Below are 23,278 nucleotides of genomic sequence, written 5' to 3'. Positions count from 1 at the left end.
TGCAACTTCTCTGTTCTGGTGATATTCTAATGGTTTCATCACAAAATCTCTTCTTTGTAAGAAAAGTTCATTTTTTAAAAATCGTATTTTAAAATTTGCATTGTATAATGCACCTTATACATTGCCCCCAAAGCGTTCTCTTAAGTTCTTGTGCTTCCTCTGCCCCAAGCAATTAATGAAAAATTAACTAATGAAAAATGAATGAAAAATTATTTAATTGACTGACAGCCCTAATATTGACTATTAAAGTAACACTTCAAATACACACAGTATAGCTGCTTGCACTTTGGCTACGATAGGTGTTTTTTGCTGTACACCCTAACACTCAAACTTGTTTGAAGGGGTGGGGAGATCATAGGCCAATGTGCTAAGAAACAATGCACTAGGGAACTGCAGACCTCATTGAAATGAATGAGCAGGAGTATGGAATGCCTGGTTCATATCTATTTCAGGGGATGTGCACAGGAGAAACACATAGAGTACTGTGTTCACATATCCTTAAACTCTCATTATTTTATTTAAAAATATTTCCCTTTTATTTTTGTATAGCCGGTCTTATGAGAGGTGTTGTCAAGCAATTACTGATGTCCTGATGGTTATGGAAGGACCTGGAAGGAATCGTTGTTATTCCTGATCTACCTAAGTTTCATACTTTTGCTCTCAGCAGCATTTTGCCTTCAGCAAACCTAAAACTCTCCTGATTTTCTAAGAAAATGAGTACATACATAAATTTACAAAAGCCTAGTACCATTGACAGGCTCCAACTTATTGACCAAGACATTTGTGAAGTATATTTTAAAGGGAAAAGTCAATAGTCCGGCTCCTTGTTGGACCCAGTCTCGCATGTGAAAACTGCATTTGGAGTTCATTGTTAATTTAAAATTATTAGTATAATAAACTACTCTAAAACCATATGGTACCCACTTCCATTATCTGACAAGGCAGTTCTATGGAGCATTTCATAAATCCTCAAACACTGTCTAATACAACAACCTGTGTACTCGTTCTGTCCCACCCCCAGAAGCAAATTCTTGCTTTTCCAAACATGATGGTCAGTCCAGCCAAGCCCATCTCTTGTCCTACTGTCCAGTTTGCCATTCCAGACCTCTGGTCTGCAGGCTACTTACAGCAAATGAGCAGAGAATCATGCATGGGAACTTGGAGAGCATTCACTGTGATATTTTAAGACAAGGCAGGAGGCTCTAACCTGAATGCTTCTGAGTGACACAGTCCAATCTGAAGAGCAGTTACACACTGGATAGGCAAAGAGGGAAGGGAGAGTAGTGGTTTACTGTGTTCCTGTGGGAACCCCTTCCAGGCTCCAGTCTCCATGCATATGGGGGCAGATCTGCAGCTTCAGTTGCTGGCAGAAGCAGCAGCCTAGCCAGGGAGTAAAGTTTTATAAATGTCTACACAGACATATGTCCCACTTGGACTATCTCACGTGAGAAAGGGGCACAGAGAGCCAGAGAGAGAAGAAGAATTTGTTCATTCCGACAGCAAACAAATCCCTCACTTCTCTTGACGCCACCACAAAAGGTATCAGGAGTCAACAGTACCCCAAAAGGTTTCCTTTAATACCACTTTACAAGCTAGATTTTTTTTTTAAAAAAGAAATTCCCTCAGTGAGGACATTCCTTGTCAATCAGCATAATTATGACAGCTGTAATTTGCAACAAATTACTAATTACACTTACAAGACTCCAAATGTTTTTGCAAGCAATGAGCACTCACTTCAGCAGGTAGTCATATGTGATTCACATTCCAGATTACCACTTTTCTCCTTTGCAAAATATGTTGCTGAGAGTTGCCTTCAACACTTCCTGAACACAGTGCCGTGGCCCCTTCAAAAGGATCACTGAAGGACACAGATTTGATGGCTGGCTTCAGTGTCGAACTCCCAGTGTGCAAGACAAGCTTGCTCCTGTGTATGACCTGTGGGATATGTCTATCATCACCCTCCCACCATGCCATATGAGAAAGTGACAAGTGATGAACAATTAGCACCATCCAAAGGGAGATGCCCAATGAGGCTGTGTGTGCTACCCAAAACCACAAACAATGACATAAAATGGATGTGCTGCCATTCTGGAACATCATATGCTTATGAAACAGGCATATATATGTGGAGAAGGGAGAAGGTGCCCCAACAGCTTGAAACTTCATCCAGACACCAGTTGAGAAACTAACAGCACATTCATAGTGTTTAGGACAGAATAGAACAACTGATAAGTTCTGCTCCAGAGTGCAACTGGCCAGGGGGAATTATTTAAGAAGAATCTGGCACTGGTTGGAACATTGGAAGGAAAACAATAACCCGAATTCCCCCCAGACTTTCTAGTCTACAAATCCAGAAATCTTCAGAGCAGCATGTTTGACTTTCAAGGAGATCTGACAGTCTTAAGTTATGTGCCGAAGAAAGAAAGGACTTTTCTTCAGTGCACAATGATTCAGCAATCTCATATATGAAATCCAAGCCTGAGATCATTATTTATTAGAATAAAACTAAAGGTGGTGTGTACACCTCTGACCAGATGTATGTGTGACCATACCTTTGAAATGCCTGATCAAATAGTGGCCAATGGTGATGTCATTGCCACCATTGTGGACAAAATGCCTATGTATCTATATTGTTTGGAAACAACCCATGGTTCGAATATCCCAAAATATCTCTCTTCCCAGTAGACCTAGGTCTGTTTGATGCCTTCTGGAACACTTCCCACTGACATAAGCAACAGGGAAAAGAGGAAATATGATACAGACAAATGTACAAATCGTCAGTGGAGAAAAACAACAAACTTTCAAAAGGATGCAGGATCACTTTCTTACGTGGACAATACTGAGGTCACTATGCCACCAATATAATTTTACTTATTTAAAAAAGACACTATGGTGATGTATGCAAACACTTCTATTTGTGAGGGAAGAAAGGCAGGAGTATTTTGAACGGACTAGTACAAATAACTAAGTGATGGGTTCTTCAGAAAAGTAGGGAGAGCTTTGGGAGGAAAGAGAGTCCAAAGCACCTTTGGCCAAGTTGGGAAAGGAGACACAAAGATGCTTTCTTCTGTGGAGTTTAGCTGTCTTTTGAGCAGACCTGTATGAGCACACATTCCAGGTTAAGGGTTTTAAGGGATACTGGATTACACCTTTTGGACCACAATTAGGCTAGTAAATCCCGGCCTTGCAGAGATCAGTTTACAATAATTGAGACTCCAATGTGCCAGAAGCAGGTTGTTGAAAAACAAATAGCTCCAGATGATTCAAGTGAACATGTGTTAGACATGAAGACAACAATTCATCATAATGACACAGTGGACAGTTCTCTCTTCAAACAGCCGCATTTCCAAATAATCATCGTTCAGGTACAAATTCTGTTCTCAGCCGTTGGACTGAATTTGAAAAATCCAGCTGCATAGTTTACACTTCTGTTGAAGTGCACTAATATGAAGTTAGGTTTGAATTTAGAAAGTATATAGGAGAGCAGAATCCAGAACTAAAAATGGTAACACAGCATAGAAAAGTGACTGTGAATGAGACTGAAAAGGAGATCAGGATAAGTACTGTATTCAGTATACAGACGAAGAAAAAAAGGATGTGATGAGAAATAAGATAGCCCTTTTAAGGTGATCTCTACTGACCAGTACAAAAATTAGAACAGAATAAGATAAGCGAGTAATACAGACTGTTTCCCTACATCTGACTTTGTGCAGCATAATTCTTCCTCTTATCACGAAGTGAATATAATCAGTGTATTTGTAATGAGTTCCTCAGGGGGTCAGTAGGTAGAGGACTGAATGCAATCTTGGAAGAGCCTGCAAGAGACATACCTGCATGTGTATGCATTAGATTTAATGGAATCTCTCTCTCTCTGTGTCTTTCTTTCTCTGTCTCTCTCTCTCAATATTTTTCAAACTAGGCAATATTAAGCACAAAATAATCTTGGTACTACAAATATATTAGCACACTTTTCCTGATTTCAGTCATACTTAGAAATAAAGATATGTCACAATAAGTGGTGTGACAGTGGTGTTAACAAACATGCTCAACCACACCATCTTTATCCCAAGCAAGCTTGCTGAAAAATGGCAAATAGGTGCCTGCAGCACTTAATGATGCAACACTCTGAAGCTGAACTTTAAGATGACTTGCAAGCATGGGGGGCTGGTGCCCACTGGACCTAGTGGGGCTCTTAGGAGGTCACAGGGGTGTGGCCAAATTGTTTGCCATTCTCCTCCCTTGCAAATGCATTATGAACATTCTAGCACTGCAGTGTTACAAACAGTTAGCACCTAAGCCTTAACCTGGGTTGCTGGGTTCCTTAAACGTAAGCCCTGTAAAGGTAAAGGCACCCCTGACCATTAAGTCCAGTCGTGACCGACTCTGGGGTTGCGGCGCTCATCTCGCGTTATTGGTCAAGGGAGCCGGCGTACAGCTTCCGGGTCATGTGGCCAGCATGACTAAGCCGCTTCTGGCGAACCAGAGCAGCGCACGGAAACGCCGTTTACCTTCCTGCTGGAGCGATACCTATTTATCTACTTGCACTTTGATGTGCTTTCGAACTGCTAGGTTGGCAGGAGCAGGGACCGAGTAGCAGGAGCTCACCCCATCGCGGGGATTCGAACCGCCAACCTTCTGATTGGCAAGCCTTAGGCTCTGTGGTTTAACCCACAGCACCACCCGAGTCCCTTAAGCCCTGTTTAGGGAAGCTTTTAATATTTGATGAATTATTGTATTTTAATGTTTTGCTGGAAAACCCAGCTAGATGGGCAGGGTATAAATTATTATTATTATTATTATTATTATTATTATTATTATTATTATCAGTGACTAGCAGGTGTACTCATTTGTTTCAGGTCAGTGTCATTCTCACACCTGTTCACATATTTTTTTTTTCTGCTCCCCCCAACCTGTCACAGTTCTACATTAAATTGTGAGGTGTGTGTCCAAATACACATGGGAATTCTTTTTTAAATACATATGACATACTTTCTCACAAATTATGAATTTCAGATATATATTTTTGTATACTTTTGGACATTACTGGAACATTTGGAATGCATGAAAGCATGTGGCTAGCCAAGTTCTAAATCATACATTTGTTGGGGAGATGCAGATCAGAACTCACAAGGATGAAGTTCCTCAAGACTCCCTCAATTACACTGACTTCCAGAAATGAGTCATATTTTTGTTTTTGATCTTCAAATCCCTGTAAGTCCTGGGCCAGACCTTAAAAAAGAAGGTTTCACTTCCTGTGCTAAGTCTACTTTTAATCTTGAATAGAGATTCCCTCCTGATAGCTGAGGCAAAGCTATTTCTAAATTAAATCTGGGGACACGCTTCACTATTACACTGAATAAATATAACATTTTTTTAGTTTAAAAAGAATAAATATAACCCCACAGTGACACAAGGGACTAATTCTAAAAGAAAATTATTGACTAAATATATTGCTATAAACAGTTTTTGCATTGTTTATTATCTTTATTTATCTAATTAGCATGTCCTAGAGAACTTGGGAGAAAGGCGATGGCAAACCTAGACAGCATCTGAAAAAGCAGAGACATCACCTTGCCAACAAAGGTCTGTATAGTTAAAGCCATGGTTTTCCCAGTAGTGATGTATGGAAGTGAGAGCTGGACCATAAAGAAGGCTGATTGCCAAAGAATTGATGCTTTTGAATTATGGTGCTGGAGGAGACTCTTGAGAGTCCCATGGACTGCAAGAAGATCAAATGTATCCATTCTGAAGGAGATCAACCCTGAGTGCTCACTGGAAGGACAGATCGTGAAGTTGAGGCTCCAATACTTTGGCCACCTCATGAGAAGAGAAGACTCCCTGGGGACGACAGAGGACAGGATGGTTGAACAGTGTTCTCGGAGCTACAAACATGAGTCTGACCAAACTGCGGGAGGCAGTGGAAGACAGGAGTGCCTGGCGTGCTCTGGTCCATGGGGCCACGAAGAGTTGGACACAACTAAACGACTAAACAAGAGAACTCCTCCAACACACCCACGCGCCTGCTTTTTAAGACCAGCAAAATGGTCTTTAAAATATTGCATTGCAAAATCTGAGTAAGTGACAATGTCAAAGGATAACTATGTTTCAGCTTGTATATTGTATCATAAAGTGTGAATTTGATAGATTCAAATTTAAATGCAAACTGAGTAAAATTTCTCCTTCATCCCAGCTCTCTGGAATTCTTTCCAATGTGACATCTTTCCATATTTTTAGATGCCAGGCTAAGGCAGAACTACTTCGGTAAAGTTTAAACTTGAGAACTTTTAATAGAGTTTTATTACGGCGGTTCTTTGCTGTTGCTGCAGTACAGTACATTTTTTGGGAATAGGTAACAGTGGAAAGGTAATACAAAAAGCTTAAAAATAGACACACATTTCTGGTCCCTGTCTAATTGTGCTCCTCCACTCTCTGTTATTTTGCAAAGTGTAACTTATTATTCCATAAGCTATTAAACTTAATAGCTCTAAATTTAGCTCTCATTTCAGTGACTGTTAAAGCCTAGCTTACCTATTGGATACAGGAAATCTACCATACTGATAAATGGCTACTGTTCTCATCAGTACAAAGGGGATAATGAGGATGGCTCGCTCTACCTTTCCCGGCCAAGATTGCAGAAGCAATAATTCAGCTCTATAACATAGATGCTTTCTAAAACCTCCCTCTCCAGTATTTTTTAATTTGCAGGAACCTATGAAAATTTATTTGCCTAGTTAATATGTGGGTAGAGAAGGATTTCTTTTTTCTTTTTAGAGGGAAATTACTCCCCATGGAAGTTCGCCTGGCGCCTTCATTATACACCTTTATGCGCCAGGCAAAAACGTTCCTTTTTAACCAGGACTTTGGTTGATTTGATTGACATCCTATGCCCTTTTAAAATGTGGGGTTTTTTTGGGGGGGAGGTTATTGGGTTGTTGTTTTTATTTTGATTATGGAGTCTGTGGTTTTATATTATGATTTTATTGTGTAAACCGCCCAGAGACCTAGAGGGATAGGGTGGTATATAAAGTCAAACAACAGCAGCAACAACAACAATTTATTATTTATACGCTGCCCATCTGGCTGGGCCTCCCCAACCACTCTGCGCAGCCTCTAACAAAATACTAAAATACAGTAATCCATCAAACATTAAAAGCTTCCCTAAACAGGGCTGCCTTCTATTTTTTTTTTATGTATAAATTTTTATTAAAGTTTTCCATAAAAAGCAATAAACAAATCCATTTATATATCACATATTTAGCCTTACTTGGACCTCCCCCAACCTTTCTGACAATCTTTCGTATTCCCAATCCTCTCTTCACATTCCTTAATTTTATATTGCCATTAAGTATTATGTTTCTATCTTTGCTTGCCTTTTGACAATACTCCTTCTACTTTCACAAAGCCTCTTTAAAACACGCTAGCGTTGTACTATCCTCACATATACTTTCCAAATACTCTGTAAATTTCCCCCAGTCCTCAATAAAATTCTGGTCCTTTTTGTATCTAATTTTCCCCGTTAATTTGTCTAACTCTGCGTAATCTATTAGTTTTGACCTCCATTCCTCTAAAGTCGGAACCGTTTCTTGTTTCCACCTTTGTGCTAGCAGTGTCCTTGCTGCGACAGTAGCATATTGAAACAGTTTAAGATCTCTCCTACTTATATCCGTTCTTGTTATACCTAGAAGGAAGGTTTCTGGTTTTTTAGCAAAACTGTATTTTAGTATTTTCTTTAGTTCGTTGTATATAGCTTCCCAGAACCCCCTTACTTTTTTACAGTCCCACCACATATGTATGAACGTACCCTCCTTCTCCTTACACCTCCAGCATTTGTTACAGGTTTTATACATTTTTGCCAATTTTGCTTGTGTCATGTACCACCTGTAAACCATCTTCATTACATTTTCTTTTAGTGTGGTACATGCCGTAAATTTCAAATTCTCATTCCATATTTTCTGCCAGTCGTCGAAGTCTATATTGTATCCTAAATCTTTGGCCCACTGAATCATTACTACTTTCACTTCCTCATCTATTGTGTGCCATTCCAGCAAGATTTTGTACATTTTGGAAATTGTTTTGGAGTCGCTGTTCACTATCTCTGTTTGGTATCTCGAATCTTTTTCTTTATACCCCTTTTCTTTCACATCCCTTTTGAACATTTCATTTATTTGATGGTAGTGCAGCCAATCAAAAACATGCTCTTTGACTTGTTCATATGGTTTTAATCTCCACTTTCCTCCTTCTTTCTCTACTAAGTCTCCATAGGTAATCCAATCGCTTCTCATATTAACTTTTTTGACCCCCATAACCTCTAGTGGTGATAGCCAATGTGGCACCCCCCCTTCCAATATGTTTTTATATCTGTCCCAAACTTCCCATAGCGATTTCCGGAAGATGTGATTTTCAAAAGTTTTGTATCCCTTCTTCTTTTCTTTCCAAAGGTATGCGTGCCATCCAAATCTGTTGTCAAATCCTTCCAAATCCAGGAGTTTTGTATTTTTAAGTTTAATCCATTCTTTTAACCAGCAAAGGCACGATGCTTCGTAGTATAGCTTCAGATCCGGCAGGGCAAAGCCTCCCCTTTCCTTTGCATCTGTCAGTAATTTATACTTGATTCTCGGCTTTTTGCCCTGCCATATGTATCTGGAGATCGTCCTTTGCCATTCCTTAAAAATCGCCACTCCTTTTAGTATTGGTAACATCTGGAATAAAAACAGCATCTTTGGCAGCACTGACATCTTGATCATAGAGATTCTCCCCCAGAGAGATAACTTTAGCCTATTCCACACTTCCAGGTCCTTCTTAATTCCGTTCCACACCGGGGTATAATTGTTTTGGAACAGATCGATGTTTTTTGGGGATAGCCATATTCCCAAGTATTTAACTTTTTTAACAATTTCAATACCTGTTTGTTGCTGCAATGCCTCCATTGTTATTTTTTCCATATTTTTAGCTATAATTTTGGTTTTTTTCCTGTTTATTATAAAACCTGCCACCTCCCCAAATTTTTCAATTTCTTCCAATATCTCCGCTGCAGTCTCCAACGGGTCTTCCGCCATCAAAACTATGTCGTCAGCAAAGGCTTTAATTTTGTATTGGTTTCGGCCTATTGTCACCCCCTTTATACTTTCCTTTTTCCTTATTGAGTCCAATAGCACCTCCAGGACCAGCACAAACAATAATGGTGACAACGGGCATCCCTGTCTGGTACCTTTAGAGATCTTTATCTCCTCTGTTATCATGTTGTTCACTAGCAGCTTCGCTTTTTGCTCCGTGTATATTGCTTTTATTCCGTTAAAAAAGTCATTTCCCATTTCTCTCTGCTCGATGTTTTTCAACATGAAATCCCACGCCACATTATCAAATGCTTTTTCAGCATCCACGAACATCAACATTGCTTGTTTCTCATTCCTTGCAGATAGATATTCTAGGATATTTATTACATTTCTCACATTATCTCTCATCTGTCTATTTGGAAGGAAACCCGCTTGATCCTCATGGATAATTTCTTGTAGAACCTTTTTTAATCTTTCTGCTATAATTCCCGTAAAAATTTTGTAATCCGTGTTGAGTAATGAAATTGGTCTATAATTCTTTACTTGGGATAAGTCCACATCTTCTTTTGGGATAAAAGTTATAAGTGCCTCCTTCCATGTCTCTGGGATTTCTCTTTCCTTCAATATGTTGTTCATTACTTCTTTCAGTGGTATCAACAGGGATATTCCCAATTCTTTGTAATATTTTGCACTAAAGCCGTCTGGTCCTGGGGCCTTTCCATTTTTCAGTTTTTTTTATCATCGTTCTTATTTCCTCTGTGTCAATCGGGGTGTTCAGCCTTTCTTGTGCTTCTGTCGGGATCTTTTGCACCTCTTTCTCTTTTAAATATCTTTCTATTTTCCTCATATTGTTCTTATCTTTCTTTTTATATAGTTGTCTATAATATTCCAAGAATCCTTTCCTGATATCTTTGGGGTTAGTTATCTCTGTTCCTCCCACTTCAATTTTGTTTATTGTGTTTTTTTCCTTTCTTTTCTTGATCTGCCAGGCAAGCCATTTTCCTGATTTATTTGCGAATTCGAAGTTTTTTTGTCTCAGTTTTTTAATATTCCATTCCACCTCCTTATTAATCATCATTGCAAACTGGGTTTGTAAAGCCTTGATGCTTTGCTTGATTTTTTCACTGTTTGGGTTCTTGATTAATTTTTGTTCATTTTCCATAATTTGTTTTAAAATTTCTTTCTTTTCCTTCTCCCGATTTTTCTTCTTAATCGAATTCTGCTGTATAAAGAAGCCTCTCATCACTGCCTTGCTTGCGTCCCACACTATATTCATCCTCGTTCCTTTATTACAGTTGTCTTCAAAGTATTCTTTCAATTTCTTCTGTGCATCTTGCACTACCTTTCGATCGTCCAATAAGTAATCATTTAGTCTCCATCTATAGGTTCTTTCTTCAAATCCTTTAATTTCTAAAAGTCTGGTAGTTGTTTTTCTCATTGACATCTGGTGGGAGGGCGTTCCACAGGGCAGGTGCTACCACCGAGAAGGCCCTCTGCCTGATTCCCTGTAACTTGGCTTCTCGCAGAGAGGGAACCGCCAGAAGGCCCTTGGCGCTGGACCTCAGTGTCTGGGTAGAAGGATGGGGACACAACAACAACAATTTTAAATCCACCCAGTGATTCCATCTCCCTAGGGATCACTGAGAACTGTAATTATCAACAGAGAATTCTCCACACCTTCAGCAAGCTGTAAAGGTAAAGGTACCCCTGCCCATACGGGCCAGTCTTGACAGACTCTGGGGTTGTGCGCCCATCTCACTTAAGAGGCCAGGGGCCAGCGCTGTCCGGAGACACTTCCGGGTCACGTGGCCAGTGTGACAAAGCTGCATCTGGCGAGCCAGAGCCGCACACGGAAACGCCGTTTACCTTCCCGCTGGTAAGCGGTCCCTATTTATCTACTTGCACCCGGAGGTGCTTTCGAACTGCTAGGTTGGCAGGCGCTGGGACCGAATGACGGGAGCGCACCCCGCCGCAGGGATTCGAACCGCCAACCTTTCGATCGGCAAGTCCTAGGCGCTGAGGCTTTAACCCACAGCGCCACCTGCGTCCCCTCAGCAAGCTGTAGTTCATGTTAAATCATGACAGTTAAACTGATTATCACAGTTTCAGGGTCTCGGATCACCTCAGAGATTAGGATAGCTGTATTTTTGTTTTTCTTTCTTTCTTCAGGAGCAAGCTGTACTCTATTCTCTGTCTTCCCAACAGAAAAGACCAGACCTGTTCCTATCATGGTGTGAACAGGTGTATGTCAACCTGATCCCCCCTCCCCCGGTTTATTACTGTAGATTTTGGCAGGAGTAAAAGTTGGCGTAACTTAATAAGAAAAGAGATTCCCATTATGAATTTTCTTGACCCTGGTACCATTCTGATCTCAAATGTGTCCTGGAGAGTACTGAGGAGCCATCCTGAGCTCCTAATATTTTGTGTAAAGATGAGGAGCACATGTTGTCGCTGGCATCCCTCTATCTCGAGAGACAATGGAGTGTCTCTGCGGGGTGAAATCAAACTGCTGCATTTGCAGCACTGAAGTGACCTCTCTGGGGCACAAACCTGGGCACTGTGCATGGAGATCCTAGATTGATGGCTAGATAAATTTACTGCAGGTGAAGTTACACACTCTAAATAAAGGGCTTGCATGATTTGAGTCTGAAGAAAAGAAAAACTGATTTGTTTTCCTTTAGTCCACTAAGACACACTTTCTCATTGTTATTCTCATTCTTTTTACAATACAACAATACTTTACTTGCAAATAATCTTTTGATTAAAAAGGAAACTAAAAACGTGAAGCCTCCAGCTATAGCAACAGTCTACCTGGACTTACTTTGAATATTAATGCAACTTAGTTTTTTAATCAACAGCTGCTTCTAATCCCTTCTATATAAGATTAAGTCAGGTGTAAGGCCCTAAACTGTGGCGCTGTGTCTAAACCACAGAGACTAGGGCTTGCCGATCAGAAGGTCGGCGGTTCAAATCCCCGCAATGGGGTCACATCTGGTGGGCAAGAAGTATTTTGATTGCCCCATGCCCAAGCTAAACCTCTTTCATCTGTATTCAATAAAGTTGTGGCCTGTTTTGATCCAAACCAGTCTCAGTGGTCTTTTAATAATCTGGGGCCGGGGAGCACGATGCCGTAGTTAGATTTTTTCCCTCTTTAGATTAAGGTGTATATGTACACTTTGCATTCTTTAGATTACTTATTACCCAGTCAAGACATATCGAAAAGATGAAGAAGGATCGGAGTGGGGTGCATTAAACAGAAATGCCCACAGTTCTATATATGGAGGCAGGCTTCAGATTTTGAGACAGACACACAAAAAAATACTGCTTATATTTTTAGCCAGAATATGACTTCCAACAATATGACTTCTGGTATTTAAGTGTGTGAGTTGCATTTATTTAACATTTTAACTATGTTCAAACTCACACAAGAGCAATAAAATTCTCTTTATTAAAAAGAGAGAGGAAATTCGTGGAGGAAAACCTACTCAATGAACTTGGTATCAACATGATTCGCAGCCAAACATATTAAAGGTACTGTGTTTAAGGCAAGAGACAGAGGTCTAGAGCTTTGTGTCAGGCCCTGAATCTCAAAAGAAGTGCTTGATCCAGCTACATCAGTTACTTGCAGGTGGTAAGGTGGAAATTTCTTCTTTAAAAACTAGGCAATTTTCACCTTTCACATTCTCACACTTTGTGGCAGCAGCCGCAACTGCTTTGGCACTAATATTTTTTTTTTACCAGGTGGCACTTTGCTTCCTCCTTCCTGTATTATGCACTATCCCCACTCACAACACCATATATCCAATCAGATTTGATTCTGTGATGTCACTGATGACAAATCAGGACATGTGAGAGTGAAGGCAATTTAAACCACTGAAGAGAACATTTTCAAAAACACTGGGTTGTCTTGCATTGCCAAAGAAAACAGAGACTATTTTAAGTTCTCGAACAACCTCTTTGAATTAACATTCTGTTTAACCATGCACCTCCCAAATATATTTTTTCATTCATATGGCTCTATTAGAAAGCCCATACTTCCCAATTACAGGCACACTGCCAGCTGCTGGATTCTCCATGTTCTCTGCTAATCCCCACATAGTACATCTAACGGATTATCCTTCTTGCCTCCTTCATCAGCATCAATTGTCATTTGCCTGCATCACTCAACCCACATCATCACCCGGCACACAAACTAGAACTTCTTATGCAGCCCACATGTATTGCTCTTCCTCATTCTCAGTTTTCTTCTATCAACACTACAGTGGATCAAGCTAAAGGCCTCAGAATTCCTTGCCACAAGGATATTTCTGCAGAAACCTATAACCTCTGGGGCAGATATTTTGTCTTGGAGCTAGCAGAAGAGCCCTAGATGCTCAGATATTTTCCCTCTCCTGTTTCATTGCGAGGAATAACTTGTTTTATTTTTTAAAAAAAGAGGGTTCGTTGCAAAACTTTGGGAAAAGAGGGTCCTTTGCAAAACTTTGGGAAGAAGGAACCCAATCATTACTAAGGTTAATTATCACTTTTATTTCTCGTGGTTAAAGAAGGCTTGGAGGTAAGTGAAGCTGTGCAGAAGGCAGGGTCTCTCTGCCCATTCTAAGAATAGAGCAGGAAAAGCATATGCGGCATCATAAATCAATGTTCCTGCTCAGCACCAAACTGGGGGTTGGCAGAGGCCCATTAGCCCATGCCAAGGATGGGACTCATTTAGCTGATGAGCGACTAACTGTATGCCTGGCTCCAAGCCTCTGTTTTCTTGCATCAGCTTATGCCACGGATACGTCTTTATGAGCAACAATGGAGTAAGGCAGATGGGTCTGTCTCAGTCACCCACAGTGGCCAAGGAGACGAAACTCTTGCTGAAATCACGAACCCCATTTTGCTAAGTCTTGTTTTGATTAGGACTGCTAGAGATGGAAGACATGTTCTCCGTTCCTCAACACAGGTTATTACAGCATATTTCAGGAGCTGAATGCCACACCTGATAACATTGTCATTTGGTTCCCCTCTCCCTCCACCCCCATTCAAAATCCACTCACTGTTGTAGCTGCTGTTGCCATTAGTCTCTGCCGATACCAGGCTATCCTGACTTGGCCCTTCGGAAGTGGCCCTTCCTGACAGTAAGTGGGAAAGGAGAGGGGTAAAAGGGACAGGGAAAAGAGAGAAGAGAGAGAAAGAGAAAGGAAAGGAATATTTAGATATTCTCACTTGAAAGCATACCAATAAACTTCACTTGATTTATTCTCTCTTCTGCTCATGCTTTGACAACTCCCTTACAAACCAAAGTGACTCTCTCACAGTCCTCAAGCATATAAAGTTGCATATGGATCTGCATTTAACGTCAGTTTTCCATGGTGTTCCCTCAGGACGTTCCAGTAAATGAGGCAAAATATCAACACAATGCCCTCCTTCTGATGGCAAAAATAGCATAGTATACCTAATTGGTAATATGTTGCCTGAAGTAGACTTCTTTATCTTGCCCAATTAATGATAGGCCAGCTTTTATTATACCAAACAAAATACCGTATTTTTCGCCCTATGGGAGGCACCGGCCCATAGGACGCACCTAGGGGTTTTTTTTGGGGGGGGAAATAAAGGGGAAAAAATTTATTCCCCCCTAGCCGCGGGAACTCCCTAGGCTGCGGATAGCTTCCCGAAGCGCGGGGCGCTCTGCTTCAGTGCGCCCCGCGCTCGGGCAAGCAGGCTGCTATCCGCAGCCTAGGGAGCCCTGTGGGAACTCCCGCGGGCTCCTGAGGCTTACGGATAGCTTCCTGAAGCCTGGAGAGAGAGGGGGGTCGGTGCGCATTGACCCCTCTCGCTCTCCAAGCTTCAGCGAAAGCCTGCATTTGCCCCATAGGATGCACACACATTTCCCCTTCATTTGACATGGTATGGGTAAGCACACCATGTGATGATGGCTCTAACTCATGTGATGAGTTCTACCAAACAATACTGCTAAAGGGTAGAAAATTCATAATGCCAAGCCTCATATGGTGAATGCAACATCTAGACCACATGTGTACATCTGAGCTTTTCTAGCAATGACAATTTGCTAGTCGAACATTTTATTCAAAAGGCTCTAACCCAAGAAACCGTGAATGGGCTGCTTTCTAATTTCTGGTGCTCTCTGAAATAGATTGCAGGGTTAACTGACATGATTAGCAGCATAAAGCAAAACCAAAGACAATTAGATTGGGCAATGCATTTACAATGATCAATTATGCAAGACATTTCCAGAAAAATAAACATTTAGATTTTCTGCATGCTTGAATACTTTTTTCCATTCATTAGCAGCCGAAAAATTTAAGAGCCTAGCCTGGCTGTATCCACCAAAGATCTAATCTAGTCCCAGATCATGTTTCCAACAGTGGCCAATCAGTTGCCAATGAACAGAGTAAGGAGACAACAACAACAACAACAACAAAGCTCAAACACCAAAAGCATTGTTTTGCTTATTATGGATAATAGTCATTGATAGTCATTCTCTATAAATCTGTCTAAACATCCTTTAAAGCAGTGTTTCCCAAATTTGCCAAATTTCCAGCTGTTTTTGGACTACAACTCCCATCATCCCTTTCTAGCAGGCCTTGTTTTTGTTTTGTGTTGGGTCTGTGTTGAATAGTGGGTAGACATGGCAGACGACACAGCGATTTCTCCAAGCAGCTCTTTATTTTGTAAGTTGGAACAGAAAACTGAACAGCAAACAGCTCAGCCGGCCTGCTTTTATAGGCAGCCAGCTATCAACATTGTAGCAACAACAACCCAGGGTTTCCCGCCTAAAATAACTGACGTGGACCTGAGTGAAAACTATCTACAGTATCCCCCTGCTGGCCCAGGGTGAGAACTTCAGTACATAACAGTCTGTGTCTTTTGCGTCTCTGCTGGGAGCCTTTCATATTCTAAATAAAGCATATTGAAACAATGACCTGAGTCTGTCTGTACTGTATGTCCGCCTCCTAAACAGATCCCCTGGGAATTGTAGATAATTTCTCTACCAAGTGCATGTCCATACCCCGTTTAATGTTAATAGCAAGCTTCCTGTACTCTGTTATTTCTCCATTGTAGAATGATATTCTCCATGAACTTGAGTGGATCTGAAGGGGAAATATGTAGATTCTTGGAAGATAAGGGTATAATAGTTAGTTGCTGGGGATAACAAACATAAGAGAGCTATTATGTTTGTGTCCTGCTTGCGGCTATCCACATGAACCAACTTTTGAGATTAAGTACTGTACTACTAATACTGGAGCATGATATATATCAAAAATTAAGCACTTTTGCAATGAAAGCATATGCATGCTTATTTGGAAGTAATTATGGATAGTAGCAGCAAATACAATTAGGATTGAAATCAGCAATAGGGCAATCCTCTATGAAGGGGCGTCTTTAGCATATGCGCCATCGGGGTGCAAAGATCCACCCAGCGCCCCCAAATTTAGTTTAGCTGCCCCCAAAGTTGTCAAAGGTGTCATTGACCCCGCTGCTGCATATCAGCTCAATACAATACATAACATAATATTTTGATGTAAGAGTTAATTCCGTGTGCACGGCGACATTGAGAATGACAAGCGCCATTGTTGAGTCTGACAAGTGCTGCTGTTGTGAATGACAAGCGCTGCACATCTTTGGTCAACGAGCACACAAAGTCAAAAGTCCTTTAGTGAAACAGTAGGTATACATTTCGGTAATACCTAGGTATATATGTATTTTGTTTTTCTAGCTTGATCAAAATTATTTATTATTTCATAACAGGTAGATAGTTAAGAGCGGGACACAGGTGGCGCTGTGGGTTAAAGCCTCAGCGCCTAGGACTTGCTGATCGAAAGGTCGGCGGTTCGAATCCCTGCGGCGGGGTGCGCTCCCGTTGCTCGGTCCCAGCGCCTGCCAACCTAGCAGTTCGAAAGCACCTCCGGGTGCAAGTAGATAAATAGGGACCGCTTACCAGCGGGAAGGTAAACGGCGTTTCCGTGTGCGGCTCTGGCTCGCCAGAGCAGCGATGTCACACTGGCCATGTGACCCGGAAGTGTCTCCGGACAGCGCTGGCCCCTGGCCTCTTAAGTGAGATGGGCGCACAACCCCAGAGTCTGGCAAGACTGGCCCGTACGGGCAGGGGTAGCTTTACCTTTACTTAGATAGTTAAGAGCTTAGGCAGCTTCAGCAGCAGGTGTCTGGTGCCCCCCCAGAATTCGGCGCGCGGGTGCCCCGCACTCCTTGCACCTCTGGGTAAAGATGGCTCTGCCTCTATGTGTCTACTCAGAAGTTAAACTTATTCCCAAATTAAGTGTGTATAGATAGGAATGCAGCCTAAGTCTTATAGAGTTCAATGTGTCATGTAGAATATATTGCGTTATTCTATTTAACGAACTATGAAGGTGGCGAGCAAGGAAAAACTGGGTATTACTCTGTCCAAATCCCCCTGAAGCCTTGCTGATTTCCATGGAAGAGTTAATCAAACATCCTTAAATGTCTGCTGCTGAAATCAATGGGGCTGAAAAGTACATCACTTTGTCGACTGTGCCCATTGTCCATAGCATAGTGGAACAAAATGATACCTATAATTCTGGGATAGCCTCGGCCATAAGACAGCTCTCTGCTTTGTAAACACAGGTCTGTTTAAAATGCAAGCAGCAGTTTCTAAAACCAACAGTGAAGGATAAGGGTGGCATCAGCCTCATGAACCAACGTCAAACAAATATGCAATGTGCTTGGCCTTACGGAAGACGCAGGTTTATCCTGAATAAAGATACAGCTGAGGAATAAAATACATCAATGTACCATCCCTGTATGGTAATGCTTTCCTGAACTCAGTTCAAAGGATTGCCACTGCATTTCTGTCAACTCAAGAAAATTGAAAAATCAGGTTCTTGGAAATTAATGGGTACCTATTACGATGATATATGGACTGTCACAGCATCTGTAGGGCACACACATATGCAGACAAAGAGATTTTTCCTGTGCGCTGATGAGATTGGCATTAGGCCTCCAATCTACATCCAAATGCAAGAAGAGTTTCTGGCTTCTGTAATGAACACTTGAGAATAGTGGGCAGAGAACCAAGGAACACGAAGCACCTTTAATTATTTCAGTTTGGGAGCGTTTAGCACATATGTAATTTATCCCATTGAACCGATGGGATTAATAGTGTATATCTGGACCACAGTTAAACAAACAAATCTCTTATCAGGTATGTTGCCAGGTTTAAAATTAAGAATTTCACACTAAGAACGGCACAGAAGAACAACATGTCTACTGCCTGTGTAGCATGACATTCAAACCTGCTCAAATAAGTTGACAGCCCAAATTCAATTATTACGTATGAATTACATGTGCTCGTTTTTGGCCTGTGAAGCACTCGTTTCGAGAAAGTGCCCCGGGGCACCACTCACAAAATGACCACAAGTTGAGGTCTAATACAAAATGGCCCCCATGGGAAGAGTGTCTTAATACAAAATGGCTACCACAAAGAGTCTCTTTCTTGCTGCCTGTCACTCACTAATTCCAGCTCTCCAGGAGTGGGATGCAGAACCCACAATGTGAACAAACCTAGGTGGGCAAAACAAGGCTTTATTTCACCTGGGTCAAAGACCCAGTTTGGCACACAAGCATTTTTGTACACACACACACACACACACACACACACACACAGAGGCTGGGAGCCTCAATGGTGCTCCTCAGGAGGCTTCAACTGGGGCAAAAAAACCTGGCTCCCCCCCCCCCCCGCTATGGCTCTGAATAAGATTTAAGTCTGTATTTTGCAGGGAGGAATATTATTATTATTATTATTATTCTGCTTTAAATTGTCTAGGGCAATCCAAAAGCAATTTACAAACAGACAAGGTACTGGATCTTGATGTCTGAATGCATAGATGCACATTTTTTTATATAAGAGAAGATTCTGCAATGTAACACGCCACATTCAGATCTGCATATATACGGAAACATCTCTATACACATATGTAGTTAATACCACATCCTTCTTGTCTCACATGAGAACATTGAGGATAAATAGGTCTACAAGCCTATCCATGAAGCTCCTAAATATTTTAAATGACACCCGAAGCACAGAGTTTAAATGCTGATAGATTAGGGTAATTCAGCCTTCTGAAAGATAGCAAATAAATCATTCCAGGGTGCCCTAGACATTTCCATCTACAACATTCAGACTCCCTTTTCCATTTCCAAAATAGAATCTAAACCTGCTGGCTATGCAATCTACTCTGAAGAGCTTTTTTCCCACACCTGAGGGGAAAATAATAGAATAGATGCCTTCAGGGCTGTTTTTTACTACAGCAAGCTGCTCTTAAGCAAAGGCAGTTTAGGATATTAACTATATCAAGCCTCTTACAGTCTTTCCCCATAACCAGTCACACAAATCAATGGCTCAACAGGAATTAAATTCTGCATGTGGGTACATCTGAGAAGCCCCTGCTGAAATCAATTGAAGATGAGGCTTGTGTTGCTGACCTGCTGGAAGAATCTAAACAACATGCTTTGAAATTCAACCAGCTTCAAATTCAGTGCTGCAAACCTTAACCCTTATGGAATGTTTATTGAATAGGACAGTGCATATTGTGTTTTAATTTGTTGGAAGCTGCCCAGAGTAAGGGTAAACCAGTCAGATGGGCAGCATATCAATTTCTTCTTCCCCTCCTCCTCCTCCTCCTCCTCCTCCTCCTCCTCCGATCGTGTCTTTCTCTGGTGCATACTTCTAAGCTAAGAAGCAGTCCAAGCAACAGAGGAGATAAACTTAGAAACAGTAGACAGAAACAAATTCCAAAAGGTGTACAGAAATCCAGGTGCATTTGGAAGTTCCTCAAGGGAAAATATATCAAGAAGATTTTTTAAAATGCAAGTATGACTGCAAAAGACTCAACGCAGTGTCAAGATGGCATGCATATAAACTGCATGCAAGGTGTAGATGAGGTACAGTTTTAAAGAGGCTCATTACTCTCAGAACCTTAACTTGTTAATTTTAGTCTAACATACTATCATCTTTGATGTAAAAATATTTTAAAAGTGAAGTTCAACAGCACAGGATGTGTGCTGTCGGACCTTCCATGTCCCTATTTTCCAGGAACAGTACAGTCCCACATTTACAGAAGCCTTCCCAGTTTCTGATTTGATCCCAGCATGTCCTGCTTTTCCTCAGGATGCCCTGTTTTCATCAGAGAAATGTTGGTGAGTATGGAGTTATGTGACCCCCCTGAGCCAAGGAGATAAGTAAATATATAAACTGAAGGCAGCCCTGTATAGGGAAGTTTTTAAATGTTCAATCTTTTATTATGTTTATATATATATGTTGGAAGCTGCCCAGAGTGGCTGGGGCAACCTGCTCCTGCCCTAAGGATCTTCTAATCATCAGTTGCCTGCTAATTAACTCACATCATCCATATTACTGTCTGCCATGAACATGTCTAGATGTCATGAATCTTGGGCAAAAAACAACAACAAATTAGCCTTCCATAATGCACATATTTAAGAATGACAAAGAGTCTTAAGCACATTAAAGATTAACAAGAAGTGCAGTGGAATCCTATGCATGTTTGCTCAGAAGACCACTGTGTTCAATGGGACCTGCTCCCAGGAAGGTAATTGGGGAAAACTGCACTCATATTGTGGCATATTTTGCGCGGCAGAGCCCACAATTAATCTACAAGTCTTTAATGTGTCACAACACTATCAGTTGTGCCTACCAGCATATAAAACAACCCATCAGCCTGTCACATCATTCAGATGGCGGGGAGCTCATTCCCCAGAACTAACATTTGGATTTTAAATGCTTGTTTCTCCACATTGCATATGTAAATTCATCCACTGAATCAAAAGCACGATCTGCGCACAAATGAAATTGCACTGTTGCCTGTGGAAACACAGGTTTGAGAAGTGTGAAGCACTGGCTTAAGAAGTATGCCTCTGAGTAAGGTTTGCTGACATAAAAATGTCATATCTAGTTTGAATGTTTCCTCATCCCCCATGGTGTGCAGTAACAATTATCCCATGTGCTATCACCCTCAAATGGGGGGCCTCTTGGCAGGATCGTGGGGGGAGAGGGATTGGGGGGAGACTACTGAGGCAGTTGGTGAGGGGCTGAGTGGTTCATTGGGCAGTATCCCCACCCTACAACAGCCTGACATCTTGGAGTCAGGGAGGCAGGTTCAATTCAGCCAGCCCAGGCTACTTTCTGCAAGAGAGGTTGCCCAATAACTAGGGAGGCACACGAGCTACCGCTGGACACCCAGCTGGCCTGGCAGACTCAGGCCCCGTCTCCAATGATGTGCCATGAGTTGTACCAACAAACACTGGAGGGATCTAGACACACATAAAAACCGCATTGAAAATGTTTTTTTTAAAGTGTTTTTTAAAAAAATAGATTGAATTTTCCATAAGGCTCACCATCACCATCTATTGTCACATTGAATATTGCGCTTAAAACATACTTAAAACATTATACAGTGGTACTTTGGTTTACAAACTTAATCCGTTCCAGTAGACCGTTCTTAAACCGAAACCATTCTTAAACCGAGGCGTGCTTTCCCTAATGAGAAACCAGGACACTATTTCCGGTTTTGCAGAGTTTGTAAACCGAATCGTTTTTAAACAGGACTCTTCTTAAACCGAGGTACCACTGTATTTGGAGCTGTATAGCTGAGTCCGCTGCCAATTTACTTGCAGAACTCAATCAGTAGAGCATAAGAGATCAAGAAGCACAATTTGTCTCTATCTCTTATCATTCTGAACAGTTGCTCACTATACTGACTCAAAATGGTGGACTGAACTTTTCAAAACTGCACTGATTGTCAGTCAGTGGTACTATTGGCTTCCAAGCAATGCCAGATACTTCCCTCTAGTATTACAATACACCTAAAGGTTTTTAGAGCAACCCAATAGGATCTTTGTATACCAAGATCTGAAACTGCTTGGAAGGTTTAGAAGATCACCTCACCCTTTGCTCACTTTAAAAGAAACTACAGTGGTACCTTGGGTTAAAGATGCTTCAGGTTACAGACTCTGCTAACCCAGAAATTGTACCCTGGGTTAAGAACTTTGCTTCAGGATGAGAACAGAAATCGTGCGGCGGCAGCGGGAGGCCCCATTAGCTAAAGTGGTACCTCAGGTTAAGAACTGTTTCTGGTTAAGAACAGACCTCCAGAACAAATTAAGTTCTTAACCTGAGGTACCACTGTAATATATTGTGTTCACTTGTGAAGATGACAACTTTGCCATTAATGTTGGGAAATATCTGGGACTAGGGAACAACCCCAATAGTCTTAATAATGCAATGATAATTAAATCATGTGTTTGCCTGACCTTTAAAAAGTTGAGCCAGAAAAAAGGTAAGTTTTAACTATATAATCAAGGGAACTGGACATAATTCTTCATTCCTGACCATAGCTTTACTTTTGCATTGTTTTCAACGCTATAAACTTTTCCTGTGCCTTTCCAGAGCAGCCCAAAGAGCCCAATAAAGTCTGTTCAATATTTTGTTTGATACAAAATGTGGTGTTAAAGGGAGCCTAGGGTCTACTGAACTCATCTTGCATGCGGCAGAGTGATAGGTTATTTTAAACAGCAAACTCAATCTGTTAAAAAAGAGAATTAGTTTGAAAACAAGTCCAATTTCAGTCGGTCTACAATTGCAAGCAAACAAAAAACCAACAACAACCAGACCAAGCAATCTCACTGCTGTTTTCTGTAACTTCTAGATATATGAGACAGAGAGACTTTTTTTGTTTTGAGAAAATTCCTTTGACAATTGAAGGATGGGATCTGATTGGATCTTAAAAGCATTACAAGTGTAAAGCCATGTCACTTCAACAGTCACTTCACTTATAACACACCACTGAGCGGGCAAATTAGAAATAAAATCCTAGGTACAAGTTCTTCCCAAGCAGGAAAACAGTGTGGAGGAAATTGTAGCTTCTACGTAAAACCACGAATATGGCTGAAAGTATATTAGCATGGGTAGCATGGTCTGCTAGCAAGTCCTCAGTGGATGAGTAGGACAACAGGACAGAAGAAATAAAAGTGAGGCTTGAGCCATTAAACCTAAGAAGATATGGCAAAAAGGGGGTTAGGACACAAAAAAATATGTTGTTGTAATCTTGTAAGCTTGTACTGTGCTATGCATTTGAATTGCATTTGGAAAAAACGTGAAATTTCAATAAAAATGTAAAGCCTGCATGGGAAAGGGGAGACGGGACACAATGGTGAAGTCCAATGTTGGG

General features: G+C 41.2%; 1 protein-coding gene across 9 annotated transcripts in view; it reads right to left on the bottom strand.

Annotated features, from left to right (window-relative positions):
* NRG1 (neuregulin 1) overlaps nucleotides 1–23,278 on the bottom strand; it is a 528,537-nt gene that overhangs the window by 303,047 nt on the left and 202,212 nt on the right. For 5 of the 9 annotated variants that reach the window (XM_081894122.1, XM_081894108.1, XM_081894109.1 and 2 more), the window contains one exon: nucleotides 14,093–14,163. In XM_081894122.1, the coding sequence (XP_081750248.1) occupies nucleotides 14,093–14,163 (71 nt within the window). Of the gene's footprint in view, nucleotides 1–14,092; nucleotides 14,168–23,278 lie in introns of those variants that run through there. The other 4 variants (XM_081894106.1, XM_081894116.1, XM_081894107.1 and 1 more) reach the window with 1 other exon arrangement.

This window comes from Podarcis melisellensis (genome assembly GCF_964234715.1).
Source record: "Podarcis melisellensis genome assembly, chromosome: 17".
Lineage (NCBI taxonomy): Eukaryota > Metazoa > Chordata > Lepidosauria > Squamata > Lacertidae > Podarcis > Podarcis melisellensis.
This window is presented reverse-complemented; position numbering and strand designations above follow the sequence as displayed.